Source organism: Ruditapes philippinarum, unplaced genomic scaffold, assembly GCF_026571515.1.
Source record: "Ruditapes philippinarum isolate M1 unplaced genomic scaffold, ASM2657151v2 ctg5612_1_1_1_1, whole genome shotgun sequence".
NCBI classification, from domain to species: Eukaryota; Metazoa; Mollusca; class Bivalvia; order Venerida; family Veneridae; genus Ruditapes; species Ruditapes philippinarum.
In genome coordinates this window covers 35,094-58,329 of record NW_026854906.1, presented here as the reverse complement: position 1 = coordinate 58,329, position 23,236 = coordinate 35,094, and the positions used below count along the sequence as shown (strand labels likewise).

The following is a 23,236-nucleotide window of genomic DNA, read 5'->3' as shown; positions in this document are numbered from 1 at the left end:
AAGTGGATTACCCATGTCGTAGCTAGAGGAATCAATTTGTAATTAAGCCTTTTCTTTGTAAATCGTTATGGAAATCAGCGGGCAGAATTTATTGATTAACTTTTCTGTGTTGTATATATATAGATGTATATAGATATATATACACAGCATCTTGAAATTATTATTATAGATAATATACTTATGATCTGATACCATTGTGTGTGTGGTCGGAAGGTATCATATGGTAAATACGACACAAGATGTTTTTTTTGAGGTCGTTTTTTTTTTTGTTTTCCTTAAGGGGTTTCATCAGAAATATCATTATTAATTAATTTGGATTAAGCAATCAATATTTTAGACTGATAGTGGAGTTAATGAATTAAGATGGGTATATCTTAATTGTTAAAAAGATTAACATAGGTAAATTTTAATTGATTCCCAGTGGAGTTAATAGATTGATTAAGATAGGTAAATTAAATTGAGGTAAATTTTAATTGACTTGCAGTGGAATTAATTAAGATAGGTACATTTTAATTGACATTAATTGATAAGGCTGTCATGTAGGTTTCAGTTGATTACTGATTAACTAGATTGTTGGTTAATAATTGATTACTACTTTTTTAAGTTTTAATTGATTTTTACTTGATAAAACATTACTTGGGCATTGATTCATAATTGATGTTTTAATACTTGATCTGTAGCTATTAATTGATTTGTTTATCATTGGCTATTATTAAAATTGATGAACAATTACTTAAATCAATGATTTTTTCGGTCATTATTTAATTCTTTGTCAATTTTTATCTTTTATTAAATTATTAATATGAAAATAACAGATTTGACAAATTTGTAGTTCTGACTTGTTTGGAAAGTTTAAAAGATCAGATGTATTTAAATAGGATTTAGCAATCTATCATAGTGTGATAATTTGTGCAATATTTCACTTGTTACATATGAAGTGGTAAGCAAATCAGGTTTCGTAATATTGAAAAGGGAAGAAAATTGAGCTGCGTCACGACAAAACCAACATAATGCGTTTGCGACCAGCATGGACCCATACCAGCCTGCGCATCCACGCAGTCTGATCAGGATTCATGCTGTTCGCTTACAGACTCTATAACAAGTTAAGAAACTGATAGAGAACAGCATGGATCCTGATCAGACTGTGAGGATGCGCAGGCTGGTCTGGATCCATGCTTGTCGCAAACCCATTATGTTGGTTTTGTTGTGACGCGGCTCAATTATAGAAAAGTATAATTAATTACTGTAATGTAGAGCTTTCAACACATTGGGGGACACATGTCACGATGATGGCACACAGATTTAGTGATTATGTTCACAAGGACCTCGTTGGCCTGTAAGAGTGTACGTAAAACTGATTGTATAATATCTTCCCCTAAAAACATCTTACTTCGTACTTTACTTAATTAATCTTCGAGGGTATTGATTGGAATCCATACCTTGATTGGGATATAGTATTTAAGCTCGCAAATTATTTATTGTTGACCTTATAGTCGTATGTTATCAGCTTTTTTTCTCTCTACGTAATTGAGACGATTGTTAAAGGAATGGAATAATTGGATGGTGCGGAATAATATATAGTGCATGCATGTAATGTTTTGAGGATTAGATATTTTTTTTGTGCTTTGAAACAATCTAGACTTTGGAGTAAGAGGTAGGAAAAAAGCAACAATGAGGCAATGAAATAAGAAGTGATGGTGGAACCGAGACGTTTGTTGGACCAAGATTATATGAAAGACCTCGCCTTATTCAGTGGTAAGTGTCTCGCACATGGTGTCAAACTTTTTTTGACTGTATAATTCCAAACACATTGGTTATTGTCAACTTTTGTATAAGAACTTAAATGAAAGGTGACTTCCTGTTGTTTTGAAGCCTTAATAAGGTAAGAAATGAAAATATTTGTACCTTGTTTTTATACAAAATAATTTTTAGCAGGAACATTTTGGAATTGTGAAATTAAGAAATACGGTACAACCCGCACATAGCAACACCCTTTGGGAGACAAAAATATTGCTTGGTGCACAGAGAAGTTGCTCTCATGATAGATGTTAAATTTATTGTGAAATCTTACTTCGGGAAGAATTAAAGAGGTTATTGGTATACAGAGGGCCTTTCAAAAGAGGTTGGACTGTAGTTATTGAAAATCATTACCGTTATTAAATGATACAGTAGAACTTCTATGAGTCGAACTTCGATTAGTCGATTTTCTCGATGTGTCGAAGTAAAATGAAAGTCCCGATTTTTTCCCTTATATATTCCTTATAAAAACCTATCTATGAGTCGAGATTTTATGTGTCGAGTTTTTCGATGTGTCGAAGTTTTTTCGTGGTCCGTATGGATTAAATCTAGTACAATTTACCACAAATAAGTCGAAGTTATTCGGTTATTTTGACACCTTCGATCTCGAGACATTTTCACACCTTTTCTGGCCGCGAAGACGATTTCCGATCAACTTTAGTGACAGGTGTAAATTACACAGCCGAGTGTTCAAACAGCCTTTGTATGCGTTTAAATGTGTGAAAAAATGCTTTAATTACTACTATTTTAATTGCCGTAGCGGTATTTGAAGGAACATGTAAACAGTAAGAGCTATCATTTGAGTACTTCCGTGACCCGGTGTCGCGTGATAATCACACGCGAAATATTTACTATAAGCTGGTTTAGTTATTGCCCTTTCGTATTGTTACGCCTTTTGTAACTTCATTGTTTACGTCAACAGGGAGTCCAAATCATTAGCTGTTAAAAGTTAACATGTCATATTTATCATTGTATAATGTAAAATATCAGATTAATGAACGAAAGAAAAACATGAAATAGGTTATGTTATAGATCTTATAATTTGGGCTAGTCACGGGTTGATTTTTGTTATGAAATTCAGACCGATTCATGAGTCGAAGTCCCGATGTGTCGAAGTTTTTACGCAAGTCCCTTCAACTTCGACTTACCGAAGTTCTACTGTATATGTTTCCTATGATTTGCAACAGCTTGTACACACATGTATGTAAATAACTATTTTTGTGCTATAAATAGAAGGAAACCATGAATTTTTCTGTGTAATTTAAGATAAAAGGATCAAGTCACTTCGGCTTATAATTAAGAAAGGAATTATAAACTTTTCTAGAGATGTCTTTATAACGATGCTGAATCACTTAGATGTTACCACATTAAACTAAGAATAAAAAGATCAAAAACCTAGACAATTTATCAAAACATGTTTTGCTTTAATAACTTCATCAGTTGATATGATAAATAATAATGGAAATAATTAATTAGGTACCAAACAGACATCTATGTTGCCACAATTGGCACGTCAAGAATAAAATTAATCGTCTACAAAAAATATGTACATGTGTACAATTTGAAATTCAAATTCCCTGCCCAGTCCTTGACTGAGTAAAGTTAAATAAAATCTTATTGTCCTTGATGTATTACACACAATCATTATTAAGATGTACAAAAATGAGAAAATTTATAGGGCATCTCATTTTAGACACAGGTTGATGGCTTGGTCTCTGAGTGCAATACAGTCTAAATACTTAATACCCTACTTCCCTTTGTGGCTGAGGGGTTGTCTTAAAGGGTTGAGGCATCAGTATTGCAGCCATCATTTATCCAATAGGCAACTAAATGGGTTCGAATTACTGGAGCCTATGCATCTTTTTTTGTTAATTGGTCGGAAAAACTCAATTTCAAATGATGAAAATTTCTTTGTAATGAACTCCATATAAAGTACGCAAGGGTCTTATAGTTAGAGGTGTACTTGAAGTGTAGGTTAAAAATTATGCAAGTTAGATTAGTAAATCTAGGTAATAATATGAGAATGACAAATGATTTATTGTATCATTTATAAACCCAAACTTCCTGGATTACCGGTGCATTAAAAATTTAAGACCCAAACTCACTGATTTAAGGCCCCCTTTATCAATATCTAAACCGGTTCTCTTTCATCCGTTAAAAATTAAAAATGGTTTTATAAATTTTTCAAATGAAACATTGAAGAGTTGCGATTTGTTTACTTTAATGTTAACATGTTTATTTTTCAAGATAAACTTACTTCGTACCTGACAATTTGCTGATACAGTATATCACACAGGAACAAACGTTACTTCATCATCGGTCACTTTATATTGATTGGACAGTTGGCAATTTTTGCTGAATCGGCTATAAAAAAATTGTAAAGTTTACAAAAAAGGTTTGCTTTCACATGAAATTCAAAGATGTCTTTGTATTGGTTTTATATACGTATTAAAAGGTTTATGCACATGAAAAGTAAAGAATCTAAGAAAAAATTTGCTTGTAGGTTTTTATATGCGTATAATGTATAGTGAAACATTTAGGAAAGAGAATGTTCCTGTTTTTGATCGGAGTATGAGATTATCTTTAATATTGCTGATTTGACATTTTTGATGAATCCGCTTATTAAGTGACAGATATTTTCTGTTTTATATCTGATTTACCACTATTGATTTGTTTTTTATTGAATATAGAAGCGTCCATTGTCATTGTGGGTTTTTATTAACCATTGCCCTCTGACTTTTTGTATTGGATTTGTCTTTCTTTGAATTTTACTTTACATTAATGATAAAGAGATTCCACTGAGGTTTTTGACAAAATGCAATCACATACTTAACTGAGAGCTTGAGTTATTTAAGCGAAAACCCAAGACTTAACATTTTGTATTGATCATTGGAATACACTATAGTTTCTTTGATTCATTGATTATGCCCCCATTTCGAAGAAAAGGGGGTATATTGCTTTGCACTTGTCGGTCCGTCGGTCCGTAGACCAAATGGTTTCCGAGTGATAACTAAAGAACCCTTAGGCCTAGGAACTTCAAACTTGGTATGGTGATTGGTCATGACCAGTAGATGAACCCTATTGATTTTGGGGTCAAGGGGTCAAAGGTCAAGGTCACATTGACCTTGTAAGCAAAAACGGTTTCCGATCAATAACTAAAGAACCTTAAGGCCTAGGAACTTCAAACTTGGTATGGTGATTGGTCATGACCAGTAGATGAACCCTATTGATTTTGGGGTCAAGGGGTCAAAGGTCAAGGTCACATTGACCTTGTAAGCAAAAACGGTTTCCGATCAATAACTAAAGAACCTTAAGGCCTAGGAACTTCAAACTTGGTATGGTGATTGGTCATGATCAGTAGATGACCCCTATTGATTTTGGGGTCAAGGGGTCAAAGGTCAAGGTCACATTGACCTTGTAAGGAAAAACGGTTTCCGATCAATAACTAAAGAACTTTAAGGCCTAGGAACTTCAAACTTGGTATGGTGATTGGTCATGATCAGTAGATGACCCCTATTAATTTTGGGGTCAAGGTGTCAAAGGTCAAGGTCACATTGACCTTGTAAGCAAAAACGGTTTCCAATCAATAACTATAGAACTTTAAGGCCTAGGAACTTCAAACTTGGTATGGTGATTGGTCATGATCAGTAGATAACCCCTATTGATTTTGGAGTCAAGGGGTCAAAGGTCAAGGTCACATTGACCTCTTGGGTAAAAACGGTTTCTAATCAATAACAAAAGAACCCTTAGGCCTAGGAACTTCAAACTTGGTATGGTGATTGGTTATGACCAGCAGATGACCCCTATTGATTTTGGGGTTAAGGGGTCAAAGGTCAAGGTCACATTGACCTTGTAGGTAAAAACAGTTTCCGATCAATAACAAAAGAACCCTTAGGCCTAGGGACTTCAAACTTGATATGGTGATTGGTCATGATCAGTAGATGACCCCTATTGATTTTGGGGTCAAGGGGTCAAAGGTCAAGGTCACATTGACCTCTTAGGTAAAAACGGTTTCCGATCAATAACTAAAGAACCCTTAGGCCTAGGAACTTCAAACTTGGTATGGTGATTGGTCATGACCAGCAGATGACCCCTATTGATATTGGGGTTATGGGGTCAAAGGGCAAGGTCACATTGACCTTGTAGGTAAAAATGCTTTTCAATCAATAACTTAAGAACCCTTAGGCCTAGGAACTTCAAACTTGGTATGGTGATTGGTCATGACCAGCAGATGACCTATTGATTTTTGGGTCAAGGGGTCAAAGGTCAAGGTCACATGGACCTTGTAGGTAAAAACGGTTTCCGATCAATTAACTAAAAAGGCTTAGGCCTAGGAACTTCAAACTTTGTATGATGATTGGTCGTGACCAGCAGATGACCCCTATTGAGTTTTGGGTCAAGGGGTCAAAGGTCAAGGTCACATTGACCTTGTAAGTAAAAACGGTTTCTGATCAATAATTTAAGAACGCTTAGGCCTATGAACTTCAAACTTGGTATGGTGATTTGTCATGACCAGCAGATTACCCCTATTGATTTTGGGATCAAGGGGTCAAAGGTCAAGGTCACATTGACATTGTAAGTAAAAAAGGTTTCTGATCAATAACTAAAGAACGCTTCGGCCTAGGAACTTCAATCTTGGCATGGTGATTGGTCATGAGCAGCAGATGACCCCTATTGATTTTGGGGTCAAAGGTCAAGGTCACATTGACCTTGTATGTTAAAACGGTTTCCGATCAATAACTAAAGAACCCTTAGGCCTAGGAACTTCAAACTTGGTATGGTGATTGGTCATGACCAGCAGATGACCTATTGATTTTGGGGTCAAGGGGTCAAAGGTCAAGGTCACATTGACCTTGTAGGTAAAAACGGTTTCTGATCAATTAACTAAAAACGCTTAGGCCTAGGAACTTCAAACTTTGTATGATGATTGGTCGTGACCAGCAGATGACCCCTATTGAGTTTTGGGTCAAGGGGTCAAAGGTTAAGGTCATGACCAGTAGATACTTGATAACCCTTATTAATTGTTTGATCACTGGGTCAGAAGTCATGCATAATAACCTTATCACATGACTAATTGGCTGCTGATAGGGGGCATACATGTTTTACAAACATATCTTGTTTAATTTTGTTTTAAATCTTTAATCAAACAAACCATTTCAAATACACAAATTTAATAGTAATTATACGTAATTATGTGTATAATAACAGCTGAATGACTGTCTGAATTTTAGAGAGAGAGAGAAAAATAGGAACAATATATAAACAACAAGAAAAAATTTTCTTGTATTTTTTAGTTGTTTTAAATAACTATTTTATCTTGATTTGTTTGTTTGTTTTGTTCTGTTTCGGAATTCTTTAGAAACGTTAACAAGACGTCTTTCGTAAATTGTCGAAATGTCTGTGTTGAGTAGAAGTTTGATATCGTATATCCATCTCTGCGTCGGTCTTTATGTATCCTACGTTGTTGATCATCGTATGACCTTTAAAGGCAAGACACATTATCTTAAAATTGTCAAAAGATTGCTACTTTCAGATATCTTGAGCTACATGGCCGGTTACCAATAATGGCATCATGTTGCAGCATCTAGTAAAAATTGTGGCAATAATAATTTCTCTCTAGGAAAAATATAAAAAAAACGGCTGAAAACAAGAAAGATTCAGCGAGATTAATGTTTTGTTTAAAATGAATAGAAGTTTTAGTGATGATCGGTGCACGTGTAGAAGGAAAATTTTGTTTTTGATGTTTTTTATTGAAGGATTTCTGCGCACTTAATTTGAAGTGTATTTGAAGACTTTATAATTGTAGAGCTTTTCAGAAGAATTAGTTTGAAGTGTGATGTTGACGTGTTTTTTTTTATTTTATTTTTTTTTAAGATCTTCTTATGTGCCAAGTGAAATATAGATATGATCTGTTGATGGGATAATTATGTAAAATATGTTTTGCAAATCAAATTGTAATGATCGGCAAAGTTTAATCTTGTTTATTTTTTTTGTGTGCTCATTTCCGATTTCATAAGAACCACGCTGTGAATTGGAATATTTTGTATAACAAGTGTTTTGGATTTTCATTATGATAAAGTAAAATTGAATTTGACAGATTGAGGAAATAGGAGATGAACTTACTAATTTTCTGACCTAGTATGACTTTGTGTGTGAACTGAAGGAAAGGATTACACAATTTGCTTGGTCTTCATTTACTTGGGATTGGTTCATATATTTGAGGTTGTGTTTTCTCCCCCATTTTCTTTCCTTTGGAGAGGAAGTTGTTCATCATTTGTAAAGAATTTTATATATTCAGAAAGTATATATTGTGTGAGAAATTCTTCGATTTTACTCAGTTTCTTAATCACTAGAGAAGATGTTAATCCAAATTGTTGAGGATCCAATTATGTGTATCATGTGAGGAAGTTGTTCAATAATATACTATTGCATTACCATTTGAAGAAGAAGTTGTGAATCATAATGCAGAGATTATTATACAGCTAAAAATATGACTAAAGTTCCTGGATTTGAAATATATTTCCAGGAATCTCTAGGTATTTTGGAGATTCAATGCATTATTAACCCCTTTTATGGCTTTCCATTTAACCGTTAACATATTAAAAAATTCTTAAATGGACTTGTCCAGCTTCTTTTTTTGGAACTATCCATTTTCGCTTTTTTAACAAGCCAGCTATATATATAGTGCTTGAGCAGACAGCAGGGATGTTCAGTCATTCTAGTGCAGCATTTCTTAAGGGTTTATTAAGTTGATGACAACTTCTTTGCAATGAAAAAAAAATATAATATTACTAATTAAAATGTTAAATTGTGTTTAAAAAGTAAAGCCTTCCTCTCATTAAGCAGTAATAATTGTTCAGTAATTACTAAGATTTTCTTTAATTAGAGTTATGTATCAAATTAATAACTGAGCTTTTTTATGAAGGATTGAATATCAATTTAAAAACTGAGACTTTCTTATGGTATAGAATTATATGTCAAAACAATAACTGAGCTTTAATTTCTTTAGGTAGAATTATATATCAAATTAATAGAATGAAATTATTAATTTCAAAATCAACTGAATTTGACATTTACAAAAAACATTACCTGCCCTAGATAATGCCGGATCCACTTTTATGTTGAAATAAGTTGTCTTCCAGAACTTGGCAATTGTGGGCGTTTTCAAACTTGAATATCCCTTTAACATAGTGCAAACTTTTTGGGGGGTTTTTACGAAAATTGTAACTGTTTAAGTTTATTTGTACAATATATATTCGGATAAGCTGGGGAAACTCAAAATATTCTATATTATTCTAGAGTATAACTCTATGGACAGTTTATGAGGCTTAAATCAAAACAAATAAGAGATAAAATTCTGGGACTGTCTTAAATGTTCGGCCTCTGTATATTTGGTAATTATGTATACTAATATTATATGCGCAGTTCTGTAAAAAAAGTCCCGATTTATGTTAAAGTCTATTTCTGTTACCATGGAAACGCAAATAAAAAGATTATATTATGAAGAAACCTTTTCTTTTTGTTAATTGCGTTCAATACCTAATAAATATTCATTAGAAATTGGCAGTAGGTCAAGAAAGAGTTCTGTGTTAATTTATTTTTGTCATTGTCAGAAATAATGGTCGTAACCAAGATTGGTTAGCATTGAATGCAACACATATGTATCATCATTACTATGATGTTGATCATTCACTAACTATGATGTTGATTGACAAACATAAAAAAAATCGAGGAGGATAAAGTTACAAATTATTTGATAACATGGAGGACAAATCCCTCCAGTCAAACCTACAAGGTGGACAAATTGTAAGCCTTATTATTATATCATAAGAAAGGAAATTTGATACAATAGTGGGTGTGAAGGGATAGGCAATTTTTGCCTTCTCTATCCATTTGGTTGGAAGATATAATTTGGCTTTTGTCCTGGCCTTGTCATTTCTTGATGAGAGTGCTTTATTACAAAGGGCATTTGTCAGATGGCATTAAGTCAAAAGGCATTTGTCAGAAGGAATTTGTTAGATTGCTTTTGTCAGAGAGGATTAGACAAATGGCTTTGTCAGAGGGCTTTTGTCAGAAAGTATTTGTCAGAGGGCATTTAAGACAGGGGGATTTTGTCAGGGATGCAATTTTTTTGGAAGAGCTTTGGTACATGTAACACTCAGAAAAATTGAATTCTAAGCATACCCATTTAAGTATGGAAAACTTTTTTTTTTTTAAAGAAGATGGAATGACTTTCTGTTAAACATTAATTCCATCTGACAGGTTTTAAAAGGCATCACCGCAGGACTTACTTTTCATGTTTCTATAGAGATCAATTTGTAAAGCTAGAAATATTGTTTTTCCAGCACAATTTATAGCTCTAAGACCACTCTGATCCAATGTTCAAGTAACTTAATTCTAAAAATAGATATAAAGTTTTCTCTTAAATGAGCAGGCTGTCTTTTAACGTGACTTAGTAATTTACTTATTATTTCCATTTGACTATATGCTGCTATTTTAACAGCATCATAGGAACCCAATTTAAAAAATTTAAATTATATTTTAACAAAGAATGAAAGCAAAGATCATAACTATTAGCATGGTTATTTTTTTAACTGGATTCAAATTTCGATATTTTACAAATCTCAATTTAGACTTGAATTATCTGCGGAAATAATTTCACAAAATGTTTAATCCTTTATCATTCTACATATCTTAAATAGACTTGTCCATCTTTCATTACAGATACAATAATTCATCATTTTAAGGGATATTATACAAAATTTAGGTTAACTGTACTGCAATATATAGCTGGCTTGATTCTATATTGGTGACAAAGGCTATAATTTTTGAAGTGGATTGGTCTACAACGGGCACATTTTCTATGAGCTTTTCAAATATTGATAAAAACATTATGCATCATTTGGTTTTTCTTATGAAATTCTGCTTTAAAAAAAAGAAGATGTTGATAAAGTTCTAAATGATTCAGAATGACCATTTATATGATGAATAATAATTATTTGTTTCTAGAACACTTTATTATTTGCTAAATATATAAATATGTTTAATATTGAATCACGTATTTCACAACAACTTAAAGTTCAATATAATTATTTCTTTCATTGTTTGATGTTAATTGTCTTATACTTAATACTATATCAATGTAATTATTCATTGTATTTGTAACAGACCTGCCACTTAAAAAAAGACCAAGATATTCTTTTTAATGTATTAACACTCAAGAAACAGTGTTATAGTTTAATTTTAAACATGCATGCTTGGTGTAACACTTATTTCAATCTTATAAAATTTGAATGGCAACAGAACAGAACTGAAAATGGGATATTTTCTATATATATATAAATCTGTCAATATTTTATGCTAATTTTCATAAATGCACCTTTGATTTTGAAAAATACCAATAATAGACTGAAGTCACGAAACTAGATGCCCTCCCTTGCAGAAATATATACTGGTATTTAAAAAGTCCCAGTATTTCCCAGTTATTATCCTAGAAAATTCCAGAATGTTAAAACTAGTCTTGGCTATTCTAGTATGGCCTAGGAAATACCAGTTACTGAGAACTAGGCATTTCTAATAATTCTTAAACAACTCATCAATTTCTAAGTTAAACTAGGAATTGTAATTTATTTTCTGAGATTTCTAAGACTTAAGATTTTGCAAAATTCCTAGTCTTTAGGAATTACTTAGAATTTATTTTGTAGAACAAAATCCTTAACATCTGTGCTAAATTCCTTGAATCTTACATAAATTCCTAAAGACTAGGAATTCTCTTTGTTGAAAGTAAACAAGTAAATAAAGAAGGAAGACAATAAAATTGAAAATAAATATGTTTTCTTTCTTTTTTTAAATAAAACAACATACTGATCTAGTTCTATTTAATATTATTTTTTTTAGGATTACTATTATTATTACTATTTAATTGAAATTTAATAATCAATTGACCTTAATGGTCAACCTGCATTTATGACAATTTTATCTTTGGCCATTTAATTAATAGATAATAGGAATATAAAATCCAAAAAGAAATAACAAATGTACAGGCACTCCAAGTAAATCAAAGACGTATTATAAACCTTTAAAAAACAATCAATAATTGACTCTGAAGTATGTAATTTTTATCAGTTGTGTAGAGCTATTTTTAGCGCTGTCAAATTGCATCCACTGATGTCATGCTTCAGTGCACAGGCTGTGTGTATAAACCACTTTATACACGGTGACATTTTTATTGAGTGTGATTTGAACATACGTAGATCTAATTAGGGGTGGATTTAAGGTGATTATTATTGCATAGTTGAAAATCCCATGTGGCAAATTGACTCTTGTGCAGATTCTTTCACGTGTCAAATTTGTGCATTTCCAAATTTTCACGAGTCAAAACCCGAATCCCCGCGTCAATCGAGAGGACTTCCTGAATTAAAGTAGGCCTATATGTGGCAGCCGGCAGGTCATATTTATGCTGACGGAAATTAACGATGATAACTTAGTCTTCACTTAACCAGCGAACCTTTACGATTATGCTCGAGCAATATCCGTATATTTACGCTAACCAAGACAAGCATAATTTCATGACGTATTGGATACGTATACTGATGACGTAGCAACACAATTGTTTTGGAAACTAGAATCTACTGTAGCTTTGTATGAAATTCAAGCGCTTGTTGGGCTTAAAATAAAAGATTTGTGAAATAAAATATAACGATATAAATTGAAATTATTCAGTCATTGTATTGACGGCAAAAACAACGGAACTACACGAAATTATGCGAATCAAGCACATGTTACTGACGTAGTACACAGGTTTATTACGTAGAACACAGGTTTATTGTGCGCGCAAAATTCAAAGACGGCAGATACTTCGTCTCATATCAAACAGTGAACTGATATCGTCTCCCAAATAAAGACATACAACGAGGAAGGTGAACTTGCTCAAGCAAATTATCAGAAGAAGACCTTCAAAGCTGCAATCTGTGAAATTCACTGTGAGTATATTACTATTATCATAAATGCACTGATTTTTTCCCAAACAGAGCCGGCATGTTTATGACCCCTAGAAAAAATGATGAGTCTAGAGATTATTTTAATGACCTTTCTTCACTTCTAAAAGCATTATTTTGTTAAAATTTGCCGACTGTATCAATAGAAATAATGTATTTCCAGCTTATTCCTAGTTACAGTTAAGATAGATCTACTTAAAGAATGTAGGACAAAACCCCACCAGTTAAAACCCCACCACTCAAAATTGTATAGAGTGGACAAAACCCCACCACTAAATTTTATAGAGTGGACAAAACCCCACCACTTAATTTTACAGAGTGGACAAAACCCCACCACTTCAGTTTTATAGAGTGGACAAAACTTTCTTGTAAACATGTTAAAAAACAAACAATTGTGCATCAGTAGGAACTCAAAAGAATGTGTCGGAACAACTCATCAATAAGGAGAAGACTGTACGCGAGTTTCTTCAGGCTATCAGCCACAGTATCCACTTAAACTAAGTACAATGAAGTACAATGAAGGAAAATTGACTGAACTGAATAAACTAGAAATGTGCTATAAAAATGTGCTATTTTTTAATCATTAATTGATGAAAATGTGCTACATTCTTGATTAATAGTAAGTAGTTTATTTTTTATATAAATTAATTGAAGAAATGAATTTGAAGAAACTAAAAATAATGGATAATTCAAGGTCATAAATGTGGCACAGTCTCAAATAAATGACTACTCTTTGATGTTGATTTAACAGTTTGTAAATTATTTGTATGATCTCTTATATTACACAAATGTTATATTGAAATTAAAAAATAAAATGTGAAAATGTGTACTGTATATTATATATATTTTAATTCATCAAATCTTGCCCAATAATTGGTAAGTGGTGGGGTTTTGTCCACTCTGTAAAATTTAGTGGTGGGGTTTTGTCCACTCTATAAAATTTAGTGGTGGGGTTTTGTCCACTCTATAAAATTTTGAGTGGTGGGGTTTTAACTGGTGGGGTTTTGTCCGTCTTCCCTACTTAAACCTTACTGGAAAAAATGCGTAAACGGACATTTGTCACATATTTTCGCGACCTGTTTTTATTTATTTATTTGTTGAACAGGAAAGATATAATAATGAATAAAAAACAAAGCATCGTTGAAGATGGTTGTGCTTCCCTGCAGGAAATTATTTGCTTTAAAAGTTTAAAATATTGTTTTAAAAGTTTTTCATAAAGAAACAATATTTTTATATCACCATTAATTTATGTAGTTATATATTAGAATATGATAAACAAGATCAACAAGAAAAGATGATGTTCAATAAGCCTACATCATGTCTGTATTTTAAAATAACACATTACTGACTGTATTTTTAAATCACAATAAGATACCTCCAAAAATTTATTTGAAACAGAAATCCTGTTTTCTGTTTGTTTTTGTTTTGTATGTGTGTGTTAGTGTGTGATTTAATCTCTAGATTTCTGTGCAGGTATAGGAATTATTGGACCACTAAAAAGTTGTCTAGGCCACCAAAATTTATCGGTCAGTGGTCCACTGGTGACAGCCTAGCTAAAATGGTTTCTCTTTGACACTGCCTAAGCCTATACTAGAGAATCTGAATACTGGTCCATTAAAATAAATCCCACATGATGATTTGCAAAGAACAAAAATAGCACAGTGTCATACTTTAAGCACTAACCTGAATACATTGCCTTAATCTCAGTCATTGAATTTAAGATTTTTGAATATACTCGTCCGAATTCCAGTTTTGAATTTATTCTACTATATATTTAACTAAATTCTCTTAAAATTTACACTGGTCATGGGCCACCCAGCCAGTGCTAAATTCGATGACTGTAATCTATTATTGTATTAGGGGGCAGGACGTGAAGTGGTTGAACACGCTTGAACAAGATATTTTTGTGGCCCCATTTTAGTGGCGGGCATTTAGATTTACCCTTGTCCGTCCGTTCTCTTTTGTGTCGGTAACTCAAAAAGTATTTGACCTAGTCATGAAACTTTACAGGAATGTTGATCAGCATGTGTAGTTGTGCACCTGGGTATTTTTGTCTGGATTTATATAGTATTTTTAGAGTTATTGCCCTTGACTTAGTAAAATTTTGCAATTTTCAACTAGTGTCGCATGTAACTCAAAATGGGTTTGACATAGAGTCATGAAACTTTGCAGGAATGTTGATCAGCATGTGAAGTTGTGCACTGGATATTTTCTTGTGGATTTATTTTATTTTTTAGAGTTATTGACCTTGACTTAGAAATTTTTTGCAATTTTCAACTTCAGCATGTAAATCAAAAAGGATTTGACATAGAGTCATTAAACCTTAAGAGATCGGTAAGCATATGTAGTTGTGCACCTTGGGTTCCCCTTGTGGATTTATCCCGTATTTGTAGAGTTATTTCCCTTGACTTCGTAAAAACTGTTTCATTATGTTGTGTTATTTGTTCCTGGAGTGCTTGAGTTAGAATCAACCAACTTTACAGAAATAATGATCAACATCACTAAATTACAGGAATAACAATGATAATAAATAATAATAAAAAAATACACAGTATATTTTCATTAGATTGCCTTTTTTGGTGAACTTCAAAACTTACATTTGTGAATAAATGAGCATAAAAACCACCCTGGACTTTCACTTATCAAATTTCAAAATATGTACATGACCAGTTTATAGCTTTAATAGCTTTGTATAACCAAAAGCTACAAATCTGAGGCCCAGAACAGAGTGTGTCATAAACACTTCCTTCATGAATGGCCATTTAAAAAAAAAATCAAATAACATACAAACCCACTTACCTGAAAAAATATGTGAGAGTTTTGTAAATATTTAAGACAAAGTAACCATTTTGTCAAGTTTGCAATGATTTTACTTGCTTGATCCACTTCACGTTCTGCCAAGTGATTTGTATTTATTTCTTATTCAAATATCTTGGTATATTTCCATATGTAGAGAAATGTATTTGTTTGATTTCAGATAAGAATTGGTACCACAAGGCCACAAAGGGAGGAGTTCAACTAACTTGTGGATGATGTTCAAAGCTGAGGAGAGTGAGAGCTTAAATCTATAAAACGGGTCAAAAACTTTTGATATAGGAATTGTCATAAATTCTTCAGTTAATTGAAAGAGGGCAAGTTGTACAGAATGCCATGAAGCTAAATATACATGGAGAAGAAGCTGTGATGTCACACAGTTAAATTCAGTATTGGCAGAATTGTGTTCTTATAAGTCATCATATGTTGTGGGATTTTCAGAGATTCAATGATGCATCCTGGGTAAAAATAGCCAAAACACCGTCATATTGAATTCCCGGAGGAAGATGAAATATTTTTTTGCTTAAATAAGAAGCAATAGTTATTTATTGTAAAAGGTACTATACACACTTTTCTTTACAAATATTTCTCTGATGAAAATCTATGTCGGGGTATGTAAACAATAATTCATGGATATCATCCAAGTTTAACAAGAGTGCGAAAATTGGAGACTATCGAGAAAACCCAATTATCACCCAAGCCTGCAAAGGATTGTGGGTCTGAATCTGACTATTATCTATTTTTAGAGCTTCTTATCTGTTGTATATAAATATATATATACATCTGTGAAAATGCAAAGAAGTCGTTGGATTACCAAAGATCAACATTTCATTTGATTACCAGAGATCATCAATTAAGTGGATTACTGAGATTCTCAGTATGAAAGATTTGATGACAAGAAAATTATTAAACCGGCAAAAATTGGATCTTACAGCAAGGATTTACTCATTTCAGAAGACAGCAATAGAAAATGTAGGAGTTGCATGTAATACTGGAGGTTTCTTGCGTCATGTTTTGTACTGTTTAAGGGACGTTTCTTAGACTGTTTAAGTGATGTCCCTCATTCAATCAGTTAAGAAAATGATGAAAGCAAATTAAAATCTAGGAGTGCCCTAGTCAAGTATTATAATGTTTTAACTTTTAGTGCTAAATTCAAAGAGGTGTCACATGTTACACTGTTTTAAAAAAAGGAATCTTAAGTCAAGTGTTATTGCCAAAGCTCATTGCATTCCAGTAACTACAATGATATATCTAAAGAAGTGTGTCTAAACAATACAAAAACAATTAAACTGTAAGGAAAATACTTTAATGTTTCATATGCAATCATGCTTTTTATTAAATTTAATTGTTTGCTTATGACTGATGTTGAACTGCTGGTCATTTAACTGGATTTAAAAGTGCACATTTTAGTTCACATCAGTACAATTGTGCTTATGTGAAGTAATGTGATTGCCCTGTGTCCAATGTCATCTTGTATTGTCAGCAATTTCTTGTAATGATGTCTTCTACAAAACTGATTATTTGATTTTAATCGTAATGATCCTTTGGTGGCCCTAGTAACAGTAATTCAGCTGTGGTCCAGTCATACCCAGTTGCTAGGAATTTCCAGTACAATGCAATCCTAGGCTATTCCAGCCATTCCTTAGATCATGGAAATACCAGGAACGTCTGGAATATCCAAGTTCTTTGAAATGCCAAGGTATTACTAGAAAAAATGTTCCAAATACCGTGGGCAGGTCATTCTCAGCCATTCCTAAGATTATAAAAATACCAGGAGTTACTGGTATTATCATAGGTCTTTGAAATGCCTTGAAATGCCTGGGATTGACTAGAAAAATGTTCCAAATACCGTGGGCAGGTCATTCTTAGTAATTAGGATTTTCCAGTACAAGTCGATCTAAGGCATTCCTGGTTTCACTTTTTTTTTCTAGTTATTACCAGTAGTTTTCAGTCGTTCCAATTACCGCCAGCCAGTAACTGGAAATTCCTCAGATTTCCTAGGAATTATCCTTGTAAATATTCCTGGGATTTCCCAGTAAAATCCTAGTAAAATCCTGGTAAAATACCAGTAATTTCTGCAAGGGCTATAGGTATAATTATTGACATTTGTCGTACAGATTTATTTTGTGATTATATATATACATGTCGGGGTGGTAAACAAATGGCCGTAAAGGTGCAAAACTAATGACTTTTCATAGTTAATGCATAAACATGTATCAAAGTGCCCTTAATGTTACAGGAATATAACTGGATATAATAAATGCATTGGTTTTCGGATAGAACAAATTTTCGTATATTTAATTTAGATTTTTTTTTTTTTGTGAATTTGATTGCATAGATCGATGCAATATTTGTGGAGTATTTTGGTACAAGAAAAGGTTTCATATACATACATGTATATAATATTATTATAAGCATTGCTTAAAAAAGATAGGTTTAGATATGATATAATTAAGGTAATTTATTTAACAAATTTAGTGACTTTATGTGTCTCTCCAAAATGTTATTTTCTAAAAATAATATATTTATTATATATGTAGAAAAAATTACTGCAAAATTGCATAAGGAATAGTAAAAATGATTAATTAAAAAAAAAACAATAAATAAATAAACAAGATTAGGGAAAAAACCAGTTAAATAATAATAAACGATTTTAAAGAAAGAAAAAAAAAATAATATGGAAAAATTATTATGAAATACTCATGATGAGAAAAAAGATTAATTATAAGAATGCACACCCCCATCAAAAAAAAAAAAAATAATAATAATTAAAATAAAGAAAAAATAAAGAAATTAAAAAAAGAAAGAAAACAAAATGTATGATAAATAAAGTGAGATATATTATAATATAAATTTTTTTTTAGTTTAATTTGAGTAAATTATAATTAACATTGCAATATTAATTACATAAGAACATATTTTTGTACTGGCTTATCCTTAAAGTGACACCTTACAATAAATTCTGTCATCTGCAAAGGAGGATTAATTAACTTTAAAGCTGATGTTTCTTTTGATAAGATTATCTTCTTTTATAAAAGAGTGGTGCAAAAAAATCTTTCTTTTCAATGAAACTTGTTTGTTTAACAATTTATCTTGAAGGTGCATATAATATATAGGTCTTTTCATTATGTTCTTTTTTGGCGGTTTTTATTTATAAATCTTATTGGAAAAATCTGTGACCTGTTGGAGAACACAGCATTCTTTTCCCTTTTAACGCGGCCTTAGGGCCGAAAATAAAGGTTAACTATTATTTGCTATTGTTCGTGGTTCACAGTTTTTATTAAATTGATTATTTAACAGTTTTGGAATTCTATTGTTAATCAGTAATGGGTGTGTAAAACATGAAAATTGGATGTTTTAGGGGGACATATATGCCTGGCTTTTAATTCAAATATTTACAAAGATTCAGAACAATTGGAGGTTACATTTTTTTTACAGGTATTATTTACTGTTATACAATGGAATATTGTGGAATATTGAAGTGTTGTTTTTGTGAATAATTATGTTATTTTGGATGTTATTTTAATAATAGTAAACAAAAAAAACTCCAAAAAACAGTAAGTAAATTATAACGGTCTTAAAGTCGGTAAATAAATGAAATTCAGGGTCAATTAATTCTAAGTTTTTTTCTTGACATTTAAAACGGGAATAAATAGGTTATGTTATGGTTTGCTTTTAGGCTTTGACGGAGATTCTGTGAAACTTTTACTATGAATGTACTGTACGCAGGTTGACCGTAAAACTGTTGTAAGTCCTTCTTTATTTCATATCAGTTATTGCAGTTTTGCCGTCAACTCTCTACGTATTATTGCCATAGTCTGGCCTGGCCTTACCCTATTGCCAGACTATCTTTAAATTTTCGTCCTGATTTTCCAAAATTTTCCAAAATTTATATCGGTTCTAAAATTAGAAACTGCTCAAGTCCATTTAAAATAATAAAGTCACAGCAATAACACGTATAATATCATTTTTTATTTTTCCAACGTTTCGGCAAATGTATGCCTTTTTCAAGGTAAATAAATAATAAGAAATTCAATAGACTCCTGGGAGTAAAAGTGATATTATGATCATTATTTTTTTGCTGCCATGTTGAGTTGAATTAGTAATGTATTTCAAAAGATTTGAACAAATTTTGATTAAGATTATGTCGTATAATTATTTAGAATACAAGATTTAATGTAAAGAAATCAGTGTAGGTTAATTTTAAGTCCCATTGCATTGCCTTGAATAAGAAAGTTGTACATGTTTTGCTCTTTTGATTGATATCATTGATAGCAATAAAGTCAGCAGTTTCTACAAGTGCACGATATTTTAGCCGCTGAATTCTTTTAACTTGATGCATGTTTAATACGGGCGTTAAGTTCTTAATTTTCCTTAAATAGATTTGTAATCAATGAAGACACGGCCAGCGCCTGGAAAAATATCTTATTGACAAACACATTGAATAATTAACTTGCTTTCACAGTAAACAGAAAAGACAGAAACAATGAATGCGTTAATTAAATAATTAGAAGACATAACTCGGTAAGGAGTTCTCTTTATCGGATTCTTTTATTTTTATTCTCGTGGACGGATTGAAACGTACATGCCAACTGTGAATAAAGCCAATGTATGCGAGACAGTTCTGTGAATTTATATGTTGATATACTGCAACTATAGAGTTTTTCTTTTTTTGTGCCGTCTGCTTTTGACATTTGAAAAAGTAAATTGGGAGTTATTCAGATTATGTGGATACCTCTAGGAATTACATGGAATACGTGTATGATTTTAAAGTTTGTGATATCACGTAGAAAATTTCGGGCTGCTGGATTACTTTATTTATTGACTTTAAAGCTAGCAGACATTAGTTATTATCAAATAACATTAAAATAATGGTAATTTAGCAAGGAAAAAGTTGTTCGTAGCTTCTCTTCCTTATTATTTATTCCGCACTTTACAAAATTCTTAATAACTGGATAGAAATGTAAGAATGACGTAAATTGACACTGTGACAGGAGCTTTTGTTAATTGATACACACGTAAATGTGAACAATTAATATTATTGGTGATTAAAATTATGCCGAGTATTATGGGGAAATCTAGGCGACACACCACGATCTGCCAGATGAGAGGCCATTCTCTTGACTCAGGATATACACAAACTGGTAAAGTTACTTATATTTCTAACGCAATTTATGTTTGTTTTCTTAATGTAAAAATCCCTTTTTTTTGGGAACCCAGATAATGCTAGATAATGTTTTATCAGTCATGCTAAACAATTACTACCTGTGTGTCGTAACCAGTTATACATCACACTTGCAATGTTGGTTGTGGATGAGGAAAAAAAAATCTCACCATTGGGGGGATTCAAACCCACTGTCTTAAAGAATGCTTAATTTCTTAGCTGTATATTATTAATTTAATAACTTATAGTCTGCTGGCAAAGACAGATTCTACGAATGCAACCATTTGCAGACCAAGATCAGCTGGGAAAGAAGGCACATCTGATCATGGTCAGTGCACTGTTTGCTTTTCAGTCATTATGCATATATTTTGAAATTTGAACTTCTGATGTTTGGTTTTGTCCAGATTGAAAGACGGATGCCTCCATTAAAGATATTTAGTTTGGTACAGCTTAAATGTTAGGTGCCCATCATATGTAACAATGACATTACAAATGTGAAATTTCTAATATATTGGTGGTTTAATAAAGCCCATTGGATTATGAAGAGGAACGGTTACTTTAATATTCCATTTGCTTTCTATTGATTTGTATTCTTTGATTTTAATTTACAAGTTTTTTTTCACTTTGAAGTTCTTTTGATGAAATTTGTCATCAAAAGAAGTTGCGGGAATCTTAAACAATTTTTTTGCATGCGTCTTTATTTCTCTGTATCTAAATTATAAGAATCCAGCATCAAATATTTTTCATTAAAACCCTAGATGATAAGTCGTGACGCACAAAACATCCCGCATGGAGCTTTTTTTCATACTGGGTTACGACAATTAGGTTATGGGTGCCGTAATTGAGTTGGTGCGGTAATTTTGTTGTTGGTACGGTAATTGGGTTGTAGGTTTCACATTGGCCACCATGATACAAAATTCTCATCAATTCTCAGACCAGTAGAGTCGGAGAACAATCAAACATCAAACAATCAGTGTCATAGCCGAGTGCCTAATAGTGATTGAATATTGTTGTTCTATTTTCTTTTAAGCGGAAATTAGAATACTCTTAACTGTCTTAAAAGGTACTTTTATTTCATATTTTCTGCCGATTCATCAGATTAAAGATGCCTTATTAAAACCTTAATATAAGATGTTTTGCTTTCATTATATCTTAGATCCAGGGCAGAATGGAGCAATTTATAGTTGTTTGTTTGTCTTTTTTTAGAATTATTATATAGAGTCTTAAAGTGGTAAATTATTATTTGTAAGGGTTTTTTATTATGCCCAAATATGTTAGTTTTTGTAAATTTTTGGTTGGGTTTTAAGTTATACAGACTCTGTGAATGTAATGTGGCAACTCTCCAGCAATCACTGGTGGAGGAGAATGACCTCAGATGACCCTAAATTGTACATGAATTAAAGTATGAAAAGGTACCTAAAGTAAAACTTAACTGATGCCGTGGCTGAACTGAGCTCTGGTAAATTTATTATGGCTTACTGACGTGATCCAGAAGGAAAACTACAAACACCACCACCAGCTACTTTGGCCACTTCCATCAATGATCACCTAGAAATATTCCAGGTTTCTAACAGGATTCGAACCTATAGTTGTGAGAGGCAAGTGATTTGACGTCTGCAACCACAAGGCTTCAGAACTTTATTAACCCAGGCCTATACTCTTAGCAGTTCCATTTTTGTATTATTGTCATATGAAAATTCCCCTTAAAATTCAAATGGACTGTTTAGGATTCAAGGCACTGGTTAGGTCCATTATAATACACAAATTTAGCAGGTTTAGATTTAAAGTACATGTACATGTGAATATTTTACAACTTTTTTCATTGGGAGGGTCCGATTATTAAGATGTCTAATCACCTTCATGAGATCACTTCGGTTTGTCTGTTTGTCGGAAGATCTGCCTACAACACACCCACGCTGATTGTCCTTGAAACTTTGAGCCCATTAGTTAGTGAATTATCAGCTATTTCAATGGTTATATTATTATAGTGGGCCATATCAAGTTTTATTAGACACTTTAAAGCTTCTAGGATGCATCGCAGGTTATCAGTCATTAAAATTTTGATTTTTTTTATAATTTATATATATTATAATATACAGTGAAATTTGAGAAAACCGGACGCTGAGAAAATCGGAACTCTCTAAATACCGGACGAATAATTCAGTCCCAAATTTTCCCTTCTTTAAACTATTGTATTAAACATTGACAATACCGAAATCTGTAAAAACCGAATATGGGATGGTTGATAGGGGACTACAAAGTCAATTATATAAGACAATTACCCTGACAATACCGGACGACGAAGGTGTGAATAACCTTGGGTACTTATCAATTGGTTGTGTCTAATACGCTAACTGAGCGGTAACGGAACAATGATTGTCTGATTTGTTAATTATGTCTCATTTCACAGTTTGGTTTATTCTAAGGTATAGATGTTACCGTTTTATATAAATGCCAAAATGCA

At 32.3% G+C, this 23,236-nt stretch overlaps 1 protein-coding gene across 1 annotated transcript in view; it reads left to right on the top strand.

Moving 5' to 3' along the window:
- Nucleotides 1–1,636: 1,636 nt before the first annotated feature.
- LOC132741485 (uncharacterized) overlaps nucleotides 1,637–23,236 on the top strand; it is a gene marked incomplete at its 3' end in the record, with an annotated part of 48,167 nt that continues 26,567 nt past the window's right edge. Inside the window, 1 exon segment of the mRNA XM_060729652.1 lies at nucleotides 1,637–1,755. Coding sequence (XP_060585635.1) covers nucleotides 1,695–1,755 — 61 coding nt within the window.